General features: G+C 37.8%; 1 protein-coding gene across 1 annotated transcript in view; it reads right to left on the bottom strand.

Moving 5' to 3' along the window:
* LOC133062798 (receptor-type tyrosine-protein kinase FLT3-like) overlaps window positions 1-7,334 on the bottom strand; it is a 47,503-nt gene extending 40,169 nt beyond the window's left edge. Inside the window, exons 1-2 of the mRNA XM_061152177.1 lie at window positions 7,191-7,334; window positions 6,765-6,928 (exon numbers count right to left, since the gene is read on the bottom strand). Of these exons, the coding sequence (XP_061008160.1) occupies window positions 6,765-6,928; window positions 7,191-7,334 (308 nt within the window). The remainder of the gene's footprint in view (window positions 1-6,764; window positions 6,929-7,190) is intronic.
* Between the last annotated feature and the right edge of the window lie 15,228 nt (window positions 7,335-22,562).

The following is a 22,562-nucleotide window of genomic DNA, read 5'->3' as shown; positions in this document are numbered from 1 at the left end:
CACACAAGTCAAAACTAGTATCAGAATTGTACACCACAACTTAGTTTTCATAAAGGAAATAATACCAGTCTAACCAAGTCAATTCCATACCATCAACAGAACTATACTTAAGGTTGGATAGGCTTAGAGTATAAGTAAAATCCAGTGTAACTATTTGGCTTTCACTAGCGTCTTCTGCTCACAACATAAAAAATGTATTACAAGGAGTAGGTTCATATGATTGCAGCCCTTACAAATCATGTAAACCTACTCCTTGCAATAAATTCATGTGTGTGTATATGTGTGTGTGTGTGTGTGTGTGTGTACATAATCATCCTCAATTATCCATAATTATCCTTTCAAGTCCGATAACCATGAAGTAGTAGGATTTTGGTATAAGGTAAGAGAGAGGCCCCACTTAGCATTTAATCCAAAGTCATGATTGCAGCCCAATTTTCCAGAGAGCTCTGCACTGGGGTAACAGACTTTCATCTAATAATAAAGAAATATTACACTCCTTGTTTACAACTCTTCTTTATGTTTATATCTCTTTTAGGAAACTCTGTGATGAGGGTTAATTGGCCAAGGCAGAATCTTGGCATTTCTGAGTCTAGTCCCTATTCCATATGTTATTTCAATACATAATGCCATCCATCAAAATCTCACTCAAATCTAAATGAACAAACACACACTCACATGTGCACACATACACTACTACACATCCCTTCAGTCCACTTCTAAGTTTACCTGCAGCAACATCAGACAGCTTCCAGCACACAGACAGCTTCCCCCTGAAGTACCGTCTCTCTGAAATTCTCTACCTGGAAGCCTTATTTACTGCCATGGGAGCTTGCTCAGTCCTGGGCCAAGCAGCCTGAAGTTCATGGGATTTAAAACCCTCAACAACACCTTTCAACTAGGAAAGGATAAATATCAACAAATAAATATCCCAGATTTCCCATTGCAATATGAAAAAACTCTCTGGTTTTTCCACATGGTTCCTCAGAAAGTATACAGTCAGGATTAGTTCTGTGACTTGAATTTATTATATGGATGAAATAAAGTCCCATCCTTTCAATAGTCCATAAAGATCTCCTTGTCTTGTTGTTATAAATTTTTCTCAAAAGAATGCATTTATGAAGTATCTGTTAAAGGCTGGTAGAAGGCTTACACACCATGGCAATAGAGAGTAGTAAGATTCAGGATGGATGGGGATTAAGAGATTAAAAAGAGGTTCCAAGAATACACAGAAGAACTATACAAAAAAGATCTTCATGACGCAGATAACCACGATGGTGTGATCACTCACCTAGAGCCAGACATCCTGCGGTGTGAAGTCAGGCGGGCCTTAGAAAGCATCACTACGAACAAAGCTAGTGGAGGTGATGGAATTCCAGTTGAGCTATTTCAAATCCTAAAAGATGATGCTGTGAAAGTGCTGCACTCAATATGCCAGCAAATTTGGAAAACTCAGCAGTGGCCACAGGACTGGAAAAGGTCAGTTTTCATTCCAATTCCAAAGAAAGGCAATGCCAAAGAATGTTCAGACTACCATACAATTGTACTCATTTCATACGCTAACATGGTAATACTCAAAACCCTTCAAGCTGTATTTCAGCGATATGTGAACTGAGAACTTTCAGATATACATGCTAGATTTAGAAAAGACAGAGGAACCAGAGATCAAATTACCAACATCCGTTGGATCACAGAAAAAGAAAGAAAATTCCAGGAAAAAAAAACATGTATTTCTGCTTTGTTGACTATGATAAAAGCTTTGACTATGTGGATCACAACAAACTGTGAAAAATTCTTAAACAGATGGGAACACCTGACCACCTGCCTCCTGAGAAACCTGTATGCAGGACAAGAAGCAACAGTTAGAACTGGACATGAAACAGTGGACTGGTTCAAAATCAAAAAAGGAGTACCTCAAGGCTGTATATTGTCACTCTGCATATTTAACTTCTATGCAGAGTACAACATGCAAAATGTCAGGCTAGATGCAACTCAAGCTGGAATAAAGATTGTCAGGAGAAATGTCAACAATCTCAGATATACAGATGATACCACCCTAGTGGTAACCCACTCCAGTATTCTTGCCTGGAGAATCCCATGGACAGAGGAGCCTGGCAGGCTAAAGTCCATGGGGTTGCAAGAGTCGGACACAACTTAGCAACTAAACCACCAAGGCAATGGCAGAAAGTGAAGAGGAACTAAAGAGCTTTTATGAAGGTGAAAAGGAGAGTAAAAAAGCTGGCTTAAAACTCAACATCCAAACAACTAAGATCATGGCATCCGGGCCCATCACTTCATGGAAAATAGATGGGGAAAATTTGGAGACAGTTACAGATTTTATTCGCTTGGGCTTCAAAATCACTGCTGATAGTGACCACAGCCACAAAATTAAACGGTGCTTGCTCCTTGGAAGAAAAGCTATGACAAACCTAGACAGGATATTAAAAAGCAGAGACATCACTTTGCTGACAAAGGTCCATAGAGTCAAAGCTATGGTTTTTCCAGTAGTCATGTACAATGTGAGAGTTGGACCATAAAGAAGGCTGAATGCCAAAGAATTGATGCTTTTGAACTGTGGTGCTGGAGAAGATTCCTCAGAGTCCCTTGGACTGCAAGGAGATCAAACTAGTCAATCCTAGAGGAAATCAACCCTGAATATTCACTGATATTCACTGAATCTTCTGAAAGGACTGATGCTGAGGTTCCAATACTTTGGCACCTGATGCAAAGAGTCAACTCATTGGAAAAGACTGGTGCTGGGAAAGACTGAGTGCAATAGGAGAAGGAGCGACAGAGGATGAGGCAGTTGAATGGCATCACTGACTCAACGAACATGAGTTTGAGCAAACTCTGGAAGATAGTGAAGGATAGGGAAGCCTGGCGTGCTGCAGTTCCTGGGGTCACAAGGAATCAGACACAACTTAGCAACGGAACAACAACAAGATTCAGGATAAATGGAGATTATGCTTCTTTTGCTGAGCAGAGAAAGAGTGCTTTTGGAAGAGAAGAATGGGGAAAATAAAAGAACACTCAGTATTTCAGGATTCTTTTCAGAAGAAAATGTAAGAAAACCAAAGTTTCAACAGAATAAAAATAGCACTAACAGACATGTAATGAATGGAAAGAACTGCAAGAAATTAGTCTCCCAGTGTGCCAAGCTAGGAGTTAGAAGACAATGTTCAAGTATTGGATTCATCAGTTATTGGATATTTGATGTTAATAAAATAATATTCCTGAGTCTCAGATTGTCATCTACAAAATGAGGACAATAATATTCAAATTATACAACTGTGGTGATGACTAAAAGAAATAATTTATGTAAAAATGTTATAAACTTTAAAAATGTACACAAATGTTAGAAATTATTTTTATAATGGATCCATCTTTAGACATCCAAGAATATAATTTTTTTTAATGGACATAATGCAAAAAGACTAAATAAAGTTCTAAATCCTCATATTTAATTAACCTAGCCATTCTAAGAGCAAGCATGCTACAGCACTGTCACCAGCAAGTCTGCCCTATCAATCCAATTGTTTGGTTATTGGTTTATCTATTCAACTTAGAAATGCACTTTTATATTTATACAATACATATCAAAAGTCTGTGTTAGCTAAGAGGTCAAAGAAAACACCGAAAGATAAAAGCGAAGAATGAACTTAGCATGAAACAGAAAACAATCTAGTTCAACAAAGAAACAATAATATTTGGCCTTTACCTGGAAAACATTTCATGTCCAGAGGGTCTTTTTCCTTAAATAAAATGCAACTATATTTTATGTTTCCTTTTATCAGACATTACACATGTGGAAAGAAGTGGAAGTGTCAGTCGCTCAGTTGTGTCTGACTCTTTGCAACCCCATGGACTATAGCCTTCAGGCTCCTCTGTCTACAGGATTCTCCAGGCAAGAAAACTGGAATGGGTAGCCATTCCCTTCCCCAATGGATCTTTCAGACCCAGGGATTGAACCCTGGTCTCTTGCATTGCAGGAGGATTCTTTACCATCTGAGCCACCAGGAAAGCCCTTGGACATTACATACTGGCAGACAAGTCAAAGGAGAGTTGGGGGTGGAAAGGAAACACCTAAAATTAAGCAAAACAATTGGATTAGGGGTCTAAGAATGTGCCTTGTTTGCCCAGAGAACCCACCTCATTTCCTTATTAAAGGTGATGAATACGCTGGCGGGCTATCTGGTCTAACTTTAAAGCTATCATATCAAATTATAACCATTAATAACCAATATTATACAACATTAAAATGAAGGTCAAATACTATAGTTTGACTGTTAAATAAGGTTCCGAATATAACTAGCTTTTAACAGAGCAAATTTTGCTCATCTTACAGAAAAGAAAAGTGGTTCAGTCATGTCCAAATCTTTGCAACCCCATGGACTATAGAGCCTGCCAGGCTCCTCTGTCCATGGAATTCTCTAGGCCAGAATACTGGACTACATAGCCGGTCCCTTCTCCAGGGAATCTTCCCAACCCAGGAATCAAACTCGGGTCTCCCACATTGCAGGCAGATTCTTTACTATCTGAGCCACCAGGGAAGCCCTAACTTACAGAAATTTACTCTTTAAAAAAACGTGCTCCGAAACCACACAACCAGCCGTCGTTTCTTTTCCAGTGTTTAACAATAATGACTGCCCTGTCATCATCACAAAGCCAAGCTGGATCCTGTGGGACTCCTGGGCATAAAAACTTTTCTATGTCCCCTGTTTCATGTCTGTAAGAAATAGACTTCTTTTAAGCCCCCTGACCTTCCCTGAGTGCCAATGGGCAGGTTCAAACAGTTACTTATAAAGGAAGGGAGAGGATGAGGAAACTAGGAAAGAACAAGAAACAATTGTGCAGCTTTAGGGCAGAGTTCTGGTTCCCCCTCAAGGGATATACATAACATCTTTGAACTGTTTTGCAGACACTAAAACCCCCATCAGGTGAAAGAAGTTAACTGTTATGCTCACAACTACATAAACACCACACCTGTCAGAACCAGAAGGCTGATGATGCGGACTCCCAATTACCTCACTATCAATCAATCAGAAAAATGTCCACAAGCTGATCACACCCTCTTTGAATATGACTATAAACTCCTCATTACCCTTTCCAGGTCAGGATACACAGTTCTGAGGGCGTTAGCCTGCTGTGCCCCGTTTTGCTTGGAAAAGCAATAAAACTAGTCTTTTCTGCTTCACTTACATTGTCGCTGAAATTCAATTTGGTACTGGTGTACAGAGGCTGAGTTTTGGCATCAACACTGGGTTTCTTTTCTAACATTCAACACCATGAGGCTCAGTACATTACAGTCTATCATTATAATAAAGTCAATAATTGCCTTCTCCTTCATTGCCAAAATTCAGGTAGAAAATTTTCCAAAAGAGGTCAAAACTTTTATTAATAATAAAATTTTCTAATGCTGGTATTATGCATGCACAATTAAAGAAGAAACATAGAGTTTTCTATGAAAAAAATCCCATCCCAGAAGACTGCATCTGTGAGGACCGAGAAGATAACTTTTGAAGGTTATGAACAGAACAATGTTCTGTGCTACCCTATAGTCTCACCCTTTTCATCAGCCTTTTGCTGATTGTTGGAAACACTACTGACCCTGCCCCCTAATCAACTATTTGGTGTTTGTGATTCTCCCCTTAAAGACAATAATGTGCTTGTGAATTGTGATTGTGAATGTCCCCGATTACAATGTAAAAAGAGGAGAGGGGCATGATTTTCTGTCACTGTTTGCCTTAACAGCTACTTGTAAACTGCTGTACTGGTTTAGGGACTAGGGCTTCACTCAAGAGGACACAGTTTTGAGTTCTGGATGATCAAAGAACTTTGGACTATTACAGATATGAGCACTACTGGAGGCGAAGATGCAAACGAGGAAAGGTCGCTGAAAATATACCACCTCATTGCTGTGTTCAGATTACCTCTCTAACTGGCCCCACCACCACTATCTGATAGAAGCAACTTCCTGAAGCTCAAATATGACTGAATATTGACTCTGAAAAAGTTTTCAGCAATTGTGAGCAAACACTTCTCCCTCAGTGAAGCTTTATAACACTTATTGTCTTCAGCAGTTTTAAGAATGAGCAGTGGGAGGTTGGGTGGGATGGAAGCCATTCAGGGGTCCATGTGTCTGGCTCAGGGGAAGCCAGGCTTTGCTGAAATAACCCTCCTCTTTTAAGATGAGTCAAGTTCACACAGAAGATAAATGGCAAGTCCAGGACCAAGGCTGCTGAAATCTGCAGCCAGAGGTCTCTTTCAGGCACCACACTACTCTTACAGGTTTGGGGACTAATCCCAACATTGTTCTCTGTGCAAATACCAACTAAGGTAGAAACTGAGAAAAGAGAACCCTGCCAAATGACTTCTATACACATGAAAATTTGATGATTTAAAAATTGTTGACTTAAATTTTAAAAATGGAAAAATAAAAAATCAATAAAACAGCCACAGGCATAGTCCATTCTCCACCCTGCTAGTTCATGACCTCTGGACTCTATCACCTGATTTCTAATGCTCTCTGCTTCCTTTTCTGTTTAAGAGCCTAAAGAAGAACAGCTTGTGACCACTCAGAGGTCATTCCTACCCATTTAGTGGCCCGAGCGTCCGGAGCTGGGAGCCGCAGCGCAGTCCTCTGGGAGGCGGCCTGGGCTCCTCTTCAGCAGGAACTGATGAATATGCTCCAAGGGCAGGCATCTGTGCCCACCAGACCCATCTGCCACCGCGGTTGAGAAGCCGTAAAACCTGGAGCTGAAATTTACCCGCCCTGAAATTCCTCCAGGGTCAACAGCTTTTCAGGAGTGGCCTGCTCATCCTTTGCCATCTCGTGCAGGTACTCATGGCAGTCGGAGCCGGGCAGGTGCAGCCCCCTGCACATCAGACCCGCAGGGAGCTCCCTGCCCTGCTCAGGCAAAGGGACACTCTGCTTTACCCAGAGCCAAAATAGGTAGGCAGGTTAAGGTAGAGTGTGAAAGGCTGGTGATTGGCCCTGGGGTTAGTAACAACCGGAAGTTGGTTGGGGCTGCTGGGTGGCTGCCTGGATTTGGTTAATGAAGATTCTGAGGGTGGAGCCGCCAGAATAGGAGGAGCTCCAGAAGCAGCAAAAACTTCTGCACAGCTTGCTATCCAAATTCCTGGAGGATGTGACATGACACCAGCCAGGTTTTTAACAGCAAAATGGCACAAACCTGTAGCAGAAGCTTCTCCCAGGTGCTCTGAGGGTTCGTGATGTAGAGGCCATCACCTTTGTCTTTCATAGATGAACTGTTCCATTTCAAAGTCAAGATTGGTGCCACCCAAGTGGATTCCTGCTGGAAGGACTGTGACGACATCCTCCTCCTTTATCTGCAGGACAAAAGGGCCTCTGGACGCTGTGAACGTTTCCCTGTAAATTATGACATTTGGACCTCTCTCTGGGAAGCACAGAAAGGCTTCCACGTTATAAATAAATTCTATCCTTTGTGTTCACAATGTGACCCATCAGGACATATGCACTTTGACATTTGTATTTATATTACAGAAACGTATGTTTTGACTGAGCCTTACACTCATCTAAATTCAACTTAGAATTAACCCTGGGAGGTTGCTCTTTGGAGGTCAGAGATTAAGGTTAGATTTCAATAACATACAGCTGCAGACAGATTCAAAAGGAAATCGTAACTGTGATGCTAACATAGCTAAAATTATTAACATCAGAATCATCTGCGATTACTCACATAAGAGTGTTGGGTTTTAAATCACCTATCAGACCTTTTTTTCCTAGGCAGAATATACCAGTTAGGTTTCCTCTTCCTATTTGCTACTGTTTTTCCACTTCTGTGTTGTTTGGCTATTCTCCAGTGAGTTATTTCAAGTTAAAGTTGTCAAAATGAATACTTGACAAAATGCTAGACTATTTGTTGCTGGAGCTAAGAGTGACTACCAGGCACCTCTTCCTCCTAGAAGGAAATAATATGCTTGTTTAAATAATGATGGGGGTAAAATGCAAATATTAGCAGTGCATATTTAGCCTTTGCACTGGATTGGGATAGAATGCTTCCTATTAAATGGACTTTGATGCATTGTTCCCTGTGGCAAAAGTGTCCCCACTCTCAGAAAATAGAAATTGGGGAAAACACACTCTCTGCGTAGAAATAAAAACAAGACTCTAATATCAAAGGGAAAACACAATGATATAAAAGTCAGGCAACAGCTCAGCAAAGCCATTACCATGCTTATTGCCATTTGAAGGCACAATGATTGAAGTTATTGTCTTAATGTAAGATTACTAAATAATGCATCCCATAAAGGAAAGACATTGTATTGGCCATAAAACGTGTGTAACTGCAACAGAATTCATACTTATTTAATGACACTTTAGAATCGGATGGTAATTAAAATGAAGTAGGAATTTTTAAAAGGCAAGAGAAATTCAAACACACCAGTATATAAATTGAAACATTCTCTTTGTTTTGCAAGCACATAAAGAAGTAAATTTCACACAGGTTTTTTTTTTTTTTTTTTTTTTTTTGCTTTTTTGGCCCACTGGGAACCGCACAATTTTGACTTCTCAGTATTTCCACTTCTAATTGCTAGGAGGGTTCATTATCAGTTGTCTAAAGTGCAATACATCAACCTTGCAGAGCTGAGTTACAAAAGACGTTCACACATCTGATGGGCTGCTGTGCTAAATACATCTTAATTTGTGCTGCATCTGCTGTTTTCTAATTTGTTTATCATGCTGTGAACGCTGCAGACTTTGTTAGAGCAGCTTCCTGATTTTTTTCTTTAAAAATGCATCAATTCTTCATTTTTAAAAAATGGCTGTTTTCCATCATTGTTCATCTGTGTCTTGGAATGCCATAAACTCAATTCTGTTATACACATACATGTATGAAAAAAAATCCTTTGCACTTGAATATGTGTATGTATTACATTAGAACATTTGCATGTGCATAATCCAAATATTCAGTTTAATCACATAAGACAAAACAAACTTTTTCAGCCATTACTGTATGCACAAAGCGACAAATGCTCCAGTCTCAGAATTCTGGCATGAATAAAAGTGCTTCATGTTGCTGGGATCTGCTATGCAGATAAGGGTGGTGCTCTCAGTTCAGACCCAACTAAGCAGCAGTTCACATGGTAAAAAAGTAAATGCGATTCAGCGTGATCCGGAATAAACCAGTCTCACCATAGGGAAGTTTAAATTCAGGTTTGGAAAGAAAACAAATACCACCATCCCAGGCCCTTGCCTCCCTCCATCTTTTCACAAATACCAGTGTCAAAGGTGAGGGCAAAGCCTACTTCCTGGGGATGTGACCTGTGCAATCACATAAGCCTTATACTTAGAAGAGCTTAGTTGGGTTTAAGGCTCTGCAGTTACTTTTTAGAAATTTTTAATAATTTATAAACAAGGGGTCCTGTATCTTCATTTTGCTCTGTACCAGCAAATCATACAACTGGTATTGGTGCAGGATAAATTTTAGGAATACTGATGGAACAGCTGATGGATCTAGTCTGCAGTACATATTTCAAGCTTTTAGGCCTTTCATCTTTATGATCACTAAAATGTGCACCTTGAAATGAAAAAGAAAAGGATAAAAGGAAGAAAGTGGGGAGAGAGGGAAGAAAGAAGGGAGGAAAGAACAAATAATATTTATTTTTGTTTTCATATAGTTCTTTGGGGCATGAGGCATAGAAGGCAGCCATTTCTAGATATTATTATTTCTAAGCACCAAACTTCTTTGAGTGAAACTGATTAAAAGAAAATGCCTCCACCATAGATTTTGGGATCACCAACCAAAGTGGCACTCAAAGTCAGTCTACAATCTTGAAAAAAAAAATTAAGCTAAATATATTTCAATTTTTTGGATAATTTCCCACCACACCTTTTCCTTATACCCACACACTAAACACACACGCCCAATCCAAATTATTTCAGGAAACCTAACTAAAAATCAGGGAATACAGAGGAGTTGGAAACCTCAGAGGAGGGCCCGGGCCCTTCTCCTCCTGAAGGCCGCTTACTGGGAGTCAGGCAGTGGAAGGGCAGCAGTGAGAGGCTGGCACAGAGGCTGGCACCTTTTCTATGAACCTGACAACGGGGATGCAGGGAGGCAGATTTGTGCCCTGGATTCCACTGGCTGTGCAGCCTGCTGAGAGAGAGATGTGGACCCCATTTACATAATGCCAATCCGTCTTTCGTGTCATATTTTCCCAAGAACATGCAAAAACGATTACCCAGGCAGGCATTATGACTGGTGCAGTCACAGACAAATCAGGGCTCCCGTAAAGGAGTATGTTGAATCAATAACGCGTACTGTTCAACCAGGGCTGAGAAAAACACCTCATAAAGTAACAGCATTTGTAAAGGTTAATCAATTCAGCTAATTGTAAATGCTCTCAATTGTCAGGCCCTAAGCAGTCCCTTCTCTTTGTAGCTAGTAATTCACTGTGGGATGCCGCAGCTCTAAAAACAGGAAGCAGAGAAAGAGAGGAAAGCAGTCAGATTTCTCATTACTCTCCCCATGTTGTGCTCTGCCGGTGTCTGTAAATGTCAATACTTTTACCACAGGGAGATCGTCTTTTTTCCCTATGAGCACTAGTTGCCTCCTTCATTATACACAAAACAAAGTAAAGAGCCTAATTATCTTGGTCTAGGCAGATGGAAAGGAAATCAGGATATTGATCTTTGGGGCAATATCTTAAGGCAATGCATATGATGAATAAGCTGTGCAGTTAAAGGGATAGTCTTTCATTGACAACTGTAAGAAGAAAAGCACATCTTATTCACTGCCCAGAACTGACTTAGAAAAAAGAAAGAAAATCCTTCTGTCCTTCCCTCCCCACTGCCTCTAGTTCCCTGTAAGAACAAACCACTGTGGAGAGTTTTTTTTAAACGAGTATCTAAGGAAATTTGAGAAGCTGAAACCAATCATGTCAGGGAGAAAACAATGAGATAACTCTACAATGAACTATCAAGGCTCTAGCAGTGAAAAAAAACAATGACTTTCTTGGAAGGAGACAACTCCTTTCTGTGAAGCCTCAACATCAGAGTAGTCCGTATTTCCAGGCCACTAATGAGTGTTCTACTGGGGACACAGAATGTAATTTGTGTTAGCAGTGCTAAAAAAGTTCTAGAAAATGGTGACACAGGATACTTGATAAATTTTTCTAAAATAGTCACCCTCTTTGTAAGATCTTACATACATCCTTACTGACCTTTACTTTGTATACGTATATAGTATTACATTTCAGCAAGTGTTATTTCCCAGTAGTACAAAGATTAAACTTTCATCTTTAAAAAATATAGGAAAATAGTTATTTGTAAGAGTATTTGCATAAGTCAAAAAACAAAGACGAGGAAAACTATTTCAAGTGTTTTGATGCACAGTAATATTTATAGCAATGTGAGAAATAATAACATTCACCCATGTATTATACTTTAGAACTCAATTTTATATATATATATATATATATATATATATATATAATTATATAATTTCCCGTACTCAATCATGAACTGCTGAAATATGCAATTTACCTTTATTTCATCTTCAGCTTAGTAAACTGTAAATACTTTTTGCTTAGAAGTAAAGATGTAAGGGCTTCATTAAATTTAGAAATGTACAAAAAAATCACAGTATATTGTAAGTGGCAATGCTTCAACAATTTGACCAAAGAACATCCTCATCTTTTACGTATTTCAATTTAGTGTTATTAATCACAGGCTCTGTAAAATTCTAGTTAAATACACGCAAGGCCTTGTGTTCCTGTGAAACTGGTTTTATATTTTAGGTATACTGAGTAGTGCAGTCAGACAAACCAACTGACTCAGTCAAAACGTACCTCCATGTGGCCCTGAAGAGCATAGCAAACAAGCTGGAGAAGATATGGAAAACAAGTTGTTGGCAGTTGGCACATATCATGCTCTTTTACCCCCCAAATATGTAGATCTGTGTAGGATGGCAGCCTCTTAAAAGTCAAACCACATGGTGCATTGTAATAATAATGATGTACGGTGGTAGAAAACAAAATCTCCATGTTTATCTAGGGTGAACAGAAACATTGGTTTAAGAAAGAAATTCTGTTCTTTAATGAAAACAATTTCTTTCATCCATGAGTACAATCTAAACCATGCCATGTTTACCTTTGAAAAGTGAGAAATTACGGAATCAGGAATGTCCAGAAGCTACCTTACTGGCAGGTGGTAAAATACTTCTTCAACAACAAACTGTCTCCCACCAGTCCCCGTTCCATTCTTCCCTTCCTCTCTCTTCCTTGCTTTATCTCTCTTCAGTCCCCCCTTCTTCTAAGATACCCTCCTTTCATCTAACAATACTATTACTTAATTTATTGTAACAATACTATTACAATACTTAATTTCAGGAGAAACTTCCTGATATTTTTGGAAAAACTAAGAATCAAAAATGAAGTCCTCTATATGCAATTTTTCACCTTAAAGGAATTGAAATACCTGTTAGATTTTCAAGAACTATAGCCTCAAGCAAGCAATGAGAAAAATTAACCCAACAAACCCCCACCCAGGACCTGATTATCTCATTTCATTTACTGATTGTTCCTGAGCATTTGATACCTTCATCCTCATATATATTCATTTGGAGCCTCACCCTTTTATACATAATGTAATTTTCTTTCCAGAGGATAAATTTTTATATCAGTTTAATAATTTCTTGAAGTTATACTGAAGTATTGCTCAACTCACTTCTAAATTAAAGCACTTATTAAAAAACTTTGAAGCACTCTCACAATTTTAAATCACTGTGCACATAGCAATTTAAAATTATGGGAGTAGTTTTATAAGCACTTGAATTTGGAGGTGATCAGAGACCTGAAAATGTGCAATACAGAGTAATTTAAAATTATTAGAGTACTTCACATTTTTTTATAAGCTCTCCAGCTGGGAAGTGATCGGGTTCTAACATCTGAGCTTATGTGGTGCAAAGTGAAGTACTCCTTAGCCTGAGAAGATTCACTCTATTAAATCAAACTACTTTAATAATTTTAAAGTGATGTACAGTGAGCATGCTCAGACCTCCAAATTCACTTTTAAATTAAAAATATTTTTCACTCCTAACCTACAAAAGCCACTTATATGATAGAGCAGCAATTTACCCTTTCAATTTTAGACATCACACTGCCCTCTCACTTTTAGAGTAGTTTTCTCCTGGTAAAAACAAACACCAGAATATTTAAAATACTGTCCTTTTCCATTAAAACAGTGAAAAACATTATGCTATGAAAGTTTAGCAATCTAGCTACATTTGAAAACATTTCCATTGTAAAGTCAACTTTAGCATAATTGTGTTTTGAGATATTACACCTAAATAATGACAAATGAATATCTTGAGAGGGTTTTTTAGCATAAACCCACTGACACAGATGAATGGTTCTTCACAATAGGACAATTGTCTTGCAACCTGATAAAAATCACATAGACCCTACCATGTCTTCTGAAGAACGCTGCTAACCGGAAAAGCATGTGGTTCCAATATTATTCCCCCAGTCCACCCTTGAGTTCAAAGAAAGGACAACATAGCAGAAGCCTGATACCTGTTACACTAAATGTACATTTGGCAAATACAGCTCACAGATCATTCAGATTGGTTTGTGTGATTGTTTTGTTCTTGGGAAACTGTACTTACACTTCCTACAGCAAAATTAGCATGTTGAATTCTGGCCTGGATTAATTATTTCGTTTAACAAGCAAGATTGCTAACCAGATGAAAGGGATTCTAATCTCATAGTAAATAATTCAATTTCTGGTATGTTTAAATGTAGTCACTGAGAGATAAGAATCCATTGATATATCAGGAAAAAATGATTTAAATCTTATTTTGGCAGTTTTCTCACCCTATTTAGACATAACTACAACAAATAAATAGGTAGACACCTATGAAAGCATTTTGAAAGCTAAAAATAATGTTTTCTCTTCATTATCAAGTGGCTGTGAAGTTTTCTTTTTCCTGTTCTTCGCCTTCTCCTGCCTTCCTCTTTCTTCCCTTCCTCTTTTTCCCACTCTCTCCGTCTTCCCCTCTCTCTCTTCCTTACTCCCCACCACCCGGAGATCCTATTCATCTGAATTCTAGTCGCAATCACACTGGATCTACCGAAAGGTAATCACTTAGTAATACCTCCTTGTCTTTGACAATAATTTGAATTTTAGCCTATGTGAGAACTAATCCTAACTGTTATGTTTTTAACCACAAGTGAACTGGAATGGTTCCCAATAGCAATTTGCTACCAGTGGAAAGTATGCTTTAGCTGTTTGTTATGATATATCAGAGAATAAGGATTACAAAACATACATGTACTGCTTTTTTGAAATGTCCTTCTGACTGTGATAAAAACTTCCAGAGTCATTTCATCTTACACTGCTGATGCTGCTGAAAAACAAAAGATAAAAGTCTGGGTGGCAGGAATGAGGGTGACTGTGGTCATAATGTCTTTAAAAGTCCTCTCTCAGAATAAGTTCTTTCACTGAGAGATATATTAAGGTCACCCTTAAATTAAAGAAGTAGATTTATTTTGAGGGGTTTTGCAATAACTTTTTAAACTTCATTTTAGAAGCCTAGCTATGAACACTAAAAGACAAAATTAAAAAATATGCCTTGGTAGCCCTTTGTAGGGATTCTGAAGGATGGGTTATAATCCAATCATAAATTGAAGAAGTCAGGGCACACATATTGCCCAAAGTCTGAATTGACCCACAGAGAAATATATGGATGCAACAAACATCCAACACATCAAGGAAAGTGATAATCATGAACTCAGTGGATTTTTCATTTTAAAGTATCTGTGTATATACTGAAATCAGAAATATTACCTTTTTGAAATATTTTAGAATTTAGCCTATGAAATAGGTTCTGTTATAACTAGTGTACTGAAAACTTTCAGAAGTTATACAATACCAGTGTCTATACCAAAACACTTTGAAGTCTATAAGATTTTGATTTGTCCTTCTATTAAGTTCAGACTACCTTGGTTTTCATGTTATTTCCAATCAAAATACTTCTGGAAGAAAACAAAAAGAAAGCTTCCCAGCAATAGAAATTTATGTGGTTTATAGGCACTCAACAGAACCAATTACTTGGCTTATAGTATCATTAAGAGTATATAACTACCCAAGAAATTCAGTGGTGATAATGCAAAATCCTCTATGAATACTTATCTGTAAACTAAAATTGTCCTGCCAGAGCTAAAAATTCTAAATAAGTAATCATTAACCAGAAGTTAGAAAGGGATGATAAATTAGTGTGTGCCTGAATTGAGGGAGAAATTTGGGTATAAACAGTAGAAGAAATCACAATGGCATATCTGAGAATTCTTCAGTGTTAGAGAAAAGAGTTAAAAGACATTCTAAGAGTCTGTTTCTATAATATGTAGATTGACAGAGGTCTCTAAATAAAATTTTGTTACAATGAATAGGTGACAAGTATGTTAGGCAACTATGACACAATGGATTTGAAAAACAATGTGGCTATTTCAAACTAAGTGGCTATTAGATAGAAAGACAAAATGTACTTATAAGACTAATATCAAGGAAGGAATTTAGATGAAAATACAATATTCAAGCACTTGGACTATGCAAACAATGAAATATGACACACCTGGGGCAGTTGTCAAGTGTTGAGCTCTGAATATGTCACTGTATTTTACTGTAGTAATCACTGTCTTTAGGATCCTGATATAAAAGATGAGAGAAGTAATACTGGATGGTGCCAATCTATAAGCCTCCTGTGTACAATATTGAATTTAGGGGAAAAAACAGGGAGATAATACCTAAAACACATGCTGTAAAGACCAGCGTGAACTTTTCAGATAAAAATGTTTAATTCCACTGCATATTCCTGCAGCAGTACCTATGCCCATTCACATGAGTGTGCTGAATGTTATTTTATCTGAGGGAATTGTTAAATAAACAAAAATTTCTTTAACACTCTGGCCATTGTAAGTGAATCTTTGCCTAATGATACAAAATGCCCTGTAATAATACCTTGCGCCTACTGCATGAGTTAATCCATTTAAGCAAGAGAACATGTTTTGTCAGATTGCGTGAGTCTGACATTTTTTTGAACTAAACTAAGCCTTTTGAGAATTGAATTCCATTTGCTTCAGGGGTTAAAAAAAAAAGTGACTTTCTGGTTCAAAGGAAAAATGCTTAGAAGCCATATTTGAAAAGCTCATAAGAGGTCTTACACATCAAATGACTCTTAGAAAACAACATTTTGATGAGTTAAGTGTAAATTAATTAGAAACATACAGATTGCTTTTCCCTGGCTATCCACATGGGTTTCAAAGTTGAAGTATGAGTGTTAGACGAAATATGGTTAGAGTTTTCGTGACCTAAAAGCATAGGAAAGTAGTTCAAGATGTTTCCATGAAGCAAAAATACTTGTTTGCCTGCAGTGATCTTTCCAAACAAATATATTTCATGAGTTTCTCTTAAAAAAAAAAAAAAAATCGGACTCATGCAGGTACTCCATTTTAAGTCCATCAGGTATATTTAAAAGAGGATTTTCCCCTGCCAAGAAGCTGATTAAGTCTTTATAAATGAATCTAAGCCTTGTAGTCCCTTCAAAAAGGAAAACATAAGTGAAATAAACAAGAATTGGAGTAGGAGACCATTTATGGATGGAATTTCTGAGTTTCTGAGACTTCTGAGCCAGGAATAGCATTTCTATGAAGCTCCCTGGATAACATTGGATAATAAGAATTTGGTTCAGGTAATCTGGTTACATGTCCATTAAGTGCTTATATCCAATTAACAGGGAACTACAACTTGTCAAAGAGATTAAACAAATAAACAACTGTGGAAATGTATGCAAAAGTAGTTCCCTAGCACTGGCAGTACTAATTTTCTCACTAGAGAAAGTACTTTAAAATGTTATCATTAGTAAATATTTATTATAAACCTGTTGGTTATATTGTACTGAAAATTAATGCTATCAGAATTTCCAGAGTAAGCACCTTTAGACCTACCACTAAGAAAGAGAAGAATAGAAAAAGAAAGAGAAACAAGATTAAAAAGTATAAAACACTACCTTTTTTATTTTTTGCTAAGTGGTTTTTTTTCCTTAATTATTTTTCCAATTGACTAAAATAAAATTCAGAAGTCCCTTTTAAGGTTGAGCAAGCAGAGATAAGCATCAGTCTCATCCAGGGAGAGAAGTAACCTTCTCAACTACTCCAACTGCTAAATTTCCTGCCATAACATGAGGACAAAGTGTTAATATTTTCAATTCACTATACTGAGGTTGTTGAGGTTTTTTTCTCTCCTAGGGTCCTTAGAAACTTAGAACTTTTGCCCAAAGATAACAAACTTTTGAAAAATTAAGAAGTTGTTTTTTAATAAAAATTATACCATCACAGTTTCACATAATTGCTAAGACAGCTCAAGAAGACTCATCACTAAGAGACTGAATTATTTGGGATGTTAGTTCTCTGGAGCCGCTTGCATGACAAGTCTCCAAAAGATTTTTTAAGTCTATTTTTGAGGCTAATTTTCAAGTACCCTTTCTTTCAGTTAACATGTTTTCCAGCTGCGTTATAGGGGAGACTTGGCAGCTCAGATATATTAAGATGTAACATCAGTTCTGTACTGAGCCATGGATCTCTTTGCTTGGCATTTAACTGCTCTAAAGTTTCAATTCTGGTAGTGGGAGATTTGGAAGAGAAAACTCAAAATGGATGAATATAGCTTCTCCTGGGTTCTACAAGCTATGTATATTCATGTGGATATATTCCATTATATTGTCTTGCCTCTGAAAACGAATTCAGTGTTATACAGCCAGATATTCTATGAGAAATATGTGTTGATGATGATTGACCCCTCTGTAGGACATATACAAGGAAGCTTGCCATTTCTGACCCCAATTCAGTAAAGCTTCATTTTACTTCTCATCCTAAATTGACCCTTTCTTTTGCTAAAATATTTCTTTTGCTCTTAAAAAAAAGTCAAAGTTATATCGACTCTCCAAACTTCAAGGCAGTTAATGCCACCAGTCTCCAATTTTCAATTAGCTGTCTTTTAAGCATTTAATATTAAGTAGATATTTACAATTCAGAACAAGCTCTTCTGTAGCAGTTCATAAAATGCATCACCCGTTTGCAGTGTAGTATTATACTAGCTAGTTCACCAGGCAGATCCATGTGGCTAGCTAGCTCCTATCAGAAAATCTGCCCTGTCCTCTGGCTAAGGCTACAAAGTCAATTTCTGCTTGATGTAACCTGGAACAAGTCAGGTAGGAAGAAGGCAAGGTGGATGCTTGTGGGCACCAGAAATACGATAATTCTCTGTAACTATTAATACTTAACAGCTGGATTTCCTCTTAGTCCTTATTTCTCAGATGATGTCCTGCCATATAGACCTATCCTAGGATTTGTTTAAACATGTTCTTTCATGAAAGGTTTCTGTGGCTAATGAAGTTGAAGAAGTGTTGGACTAAACATAGTGAAGCAGGGTTCAATCCTCTGGAATTTTTTGGATTTCTGATGTAGGACATCATCTGTAAATCTCTAACTGGGGACCACAATGTACAGGGTTCCTTTGGCTTATGAAGTTTCAGAACCTCTGATCAGGGCTCTACAGAGGTCTAGGTCTCTTTGAAACAGCATTCAGAAAATGTTCTGATTATCCTTTGCTTACACATCCTCAACTGGGGATAGGGGGCACAAGGAGCCAGCTCCCTCCACAGAGACGTGGGTAGTGTCTCGGACTGAGGGGGGTCTCTGCTATCTTTTTGTATACGTAAACCATTCATAAGTCAGGAACTGACGAGATCCTCCTTTTCTGAACAAAATAATTTATAAAAATATGTCAGTGCCTCCTAATGTGAGGACCTACAACGTGGTGCCAAAAAAAATTATAAGGGGAAAAAAACTGTTGTGCAATCTGGCCAATAGAGTTGTTTGCTATAAAAAAAAAAGTATTAGATTCATTGCAGAGAGTACCATCAGCTGTGCAGTAGATAGGTATTAATATTATTCTAAATATATAGCAGCTACAAAATATCAATAACCTCAGATATGCAGATGACATCACCCTTATGGCAGAAAGTGAAGAAGAACTAAAGAGCCTCTTAATGAAAGTGAAAGAGGAGAGTGAAAAAGTTGACTTAAAGTTCAACATTCAGAAAACTAAGATCATGGCATCCAGTCCCATGATTTCATGGCAAATAGATGGGGAAACAGTGGAAACAATGGCTGACTTTATTTTTCTGGACTCCAAAATCACTGCAGATGGTGATTGCAGCCATGAAACTAAAAGACATTTTCTCCTTGGAAGGAAAGTTATGACCAACCTAGACAGCATATTAAAAACTAGACACACTACTTTGTCAGCAAAGGCCCATCTAGTCAAGGCTATGGTTTTTCCAGTGGTCATGTATGGATGTGAGAGTTGGACTATAAAGAAAGCTGAGCACCGAAGAATCGATGCTTTAGAACTGTGATGTTGGAGAAGACTCTTGAGAGTCCCTTGGACTGCAAGGAGATCCAACCAGTCCATCCTAAAGGAGATCAGTCCTGGGTGTTCCCTGGAAGGACTGATACTGAAGCTGAAACTCCAATACTTTGGCCACCTGATGCAAAGAGCTGACTCATGTGAAAAGACCCTGATGCTGGGAAAGGTCGAGGGCAAGAGAAGCAGGGGACAACAGAGGATGAGATGGTTGGATTGCCTCACCGACTTAATGGACATGAGTTTGGGTAAACTCCAGGAGTTGGTGATGGACAAGGAGGCCTGGAGTGCTGCAGTCCACGGGGTTGCAAGGAGTCGGACATGACGGAGCAACTGAACTGAACCTAGGGACTTGATTAAAACATACCAAAGCAATCTACCTTTCAAGACTAACCCTGTTTAAAGAAAAGAAAAATATTTGAATAATAAAGGAAAAATAAAAGAAACCTGATTTATAATCCATCTTTGTATTCATCAGCTACTTTACACATTTCATACTAGACTTTATAGACTGTACAACATGATCACAGAATGAAATGCTCAGTTGCTGGTCTGCAGGAATGTGGAAGGAACCCACATTTAAGAAGCCTATAAACTCAATTATTTCTGCAAAGCAGTGCCATTACTGCAGTTCATACATACTTGGAAATGATTTCCTTTCTAACAAAAAGTCAATGATGGTAAAATCCAGTCATTGCTTCACCGCAGCTCTTAAGGAGGCAGCATGAGCCCTGTGCTACATCAGTGTGGATGGTGAGGAGGCAAGTTTGGGCATTTTGCAAACTGTGTAGACCAGAAGAATGCATATTCCACCTGAGAAGATAGCACACAGATAGAGGAGCCAATAATTTTGCATTCGCTATAACAATTCTGTATTAAAGAAGCAACAGTTCTCACATAGGTCAAAAGGAGTCAGAAAGAATATAAAGAGATCACAGAATGAAGACTATGATGATGAAGTTCCAAACAGGACCAGGAAACAGACACTTGCCATAGAAAAACCAATTCAGTCAGTTCTTTCATGAGAGAGAATTTGCAAAAAATCTAAATTAGTAGTTCTCAAACTTTTGAGTCTCAGGAACATTTCACTTCTTAAAAATCAAGATTAAAACCCCCAAATACATAGGAGTGTATTTACTGATGTTTATTGCATTAGACAGAGGATGAGATGGTTGGATGCATCACAGACTCAATGGACATGAGTTTGAGTAAACTCCAGGAGCTGGTGATGGACAGGGAGGCCTAATGTGCTGCAGTCCATGGGGTCGCAAAGAGTCAGACACGACTGAGAGACTGAACTGAACTGAACTGAACTGATTGCATTAGAAATTTAAAGTAAGGTATTTTTCAGATACATGAATAAATTTAGTGAGAAGAGTGATATGGCTTTCCATTTTGCAGCTCATGTTGCTGAACAGAAGACAGATAGTTGCTCCCAACTGCTTTTATAACAAAATCCGTACAATGTCACTGGGCCTCTGGAAAATGCTACAGTCCACTCCCACAGAAGGAGTGAAAAGGCTAACCATGACTTGGTACTATTATAGAAATGTTTGATGTTACAGACATCTTGGAAGAGTGACAAGAACCCAGAGGAATGCCTGAACTGTACTTTGAGAACCAAGGAGCTACAAAATATACTTACAGATATTTACATATATCAACATACTGTGTGTATATATATATATATATATACTTCTCAGGTTAACTACTTACTAACCTGTAGGTAGATCATTTCATAGCATAAGTTCAAACACCCTGAACTGTTTCATTTCTTTCAAACATATAAAGCCTGCAATACATATTGCAAAGTAAAATGGCATTAAAGATAAACAGACTACCTACTAAATGGAGACACAACAAGATGCATTCTGGACTGTCAATACTAAATATTACACTTTCACAAGTGGTACTACTGTGTCCTAATAGTGAAGTAGATGGAGTGAGCATTATTCCATCTTGTAGAGGAGAAAAGTACTCAGACGGGGGTAAGTGACTTATCCAAGTACCATAACTAATCCGTGACAGAGCTGTGACTGGATCCAGCCCAGTGCTTTGGGTTTATTACTAGGCCAACATATGATGCCAAAATACATGGTTGAAAAGTGAAATTTATTGCTGGGGTGTTATGCTGCCTGATCTGTTTCTTTATAGTTTTCACTTACTCTGCCAAATAGCTGTTTTGGTAGATATGTGGTTGGTGCTTTGATATCATTTTGCTAAATGTTCTAATATTTTGAAAATGTATAATTACTCCCTCTGGTCTTAATTTTCCTTACATGTAAAATTTGGATCAAAATACCATGAATGCTCCATCAACAACATCTTAATAACTAACAGAAAAAGGCATATCACAATTTACAATTTGAATTAAAAAAAATGTTTTTCTCAAATTGGGACACTTTTGGTTTGCTCCATGATGCAGATGGTATCAGAATTTTTGGAAGCCAGGGGCTAGGAATGTTTGACATCCTGCAACATTATGGAGAATAGTGCATAACCAAGTCTTATCCCACATCCCCACAGTTTGAAATGTCCTTCTGGACAGCCACATAGGTAAAAATCTTGTTTTTAATTTCCTAAATCTGAATACCAGCTGTGTTTTATATGTAAATGCAAAATATTTATACAAGTTTTAATATGCATTGATTTTTCCAAAAACACAGCTCCCATGTAAAGGACAACTGTACTGACAATCTACAAGTTTACCAGGAATGGCCCAACAATTCAGAAAATTGTGTTGTGGTCCTGGTGTTGTCACAGCAGCCCACATGCATAGCTGTCATCGTCACACTGACTCTACACATCAGTGTGAGGATCCCACTACTTCACCAGATCTTCTGGTATAAAGATACTTATGAATTTATATATATATATATATATAAGTTTATATATATATATATATTTTACTTTAAATTGCTTTCCAAAATTCATCCTTTGTATTGTAATTAAGATATTTTATCAGTATTTTACTAGGTATATGGGTAGGTTATATTATGTGTGCTTTTCATTGCAGAATAGTAAAGAGTCATTCCTCAGTTTTTTTAATAGAGTTGTTGTCTCTGATAAAATCAAGAACCATTGAGTTAACATCCAT

This window comes from Dama dama, chromosome 9, assembly GCF_033118175.1.
Source record: "Dama dama isolate Ldn47 chromosome 9, ASM3311817v1, whole genome shotgun sequence".
In the NCBI taxonomy this organism is placed as follows: domain Eukaryota; kingdom Metazoa; phylum Chordata; class Mammalia; order Artiodactyla; family Cervidae; genus Dama; species Dama dama.
This window is presented reverse-complemented; position numbering and strand designations above follow the sequence as displayed.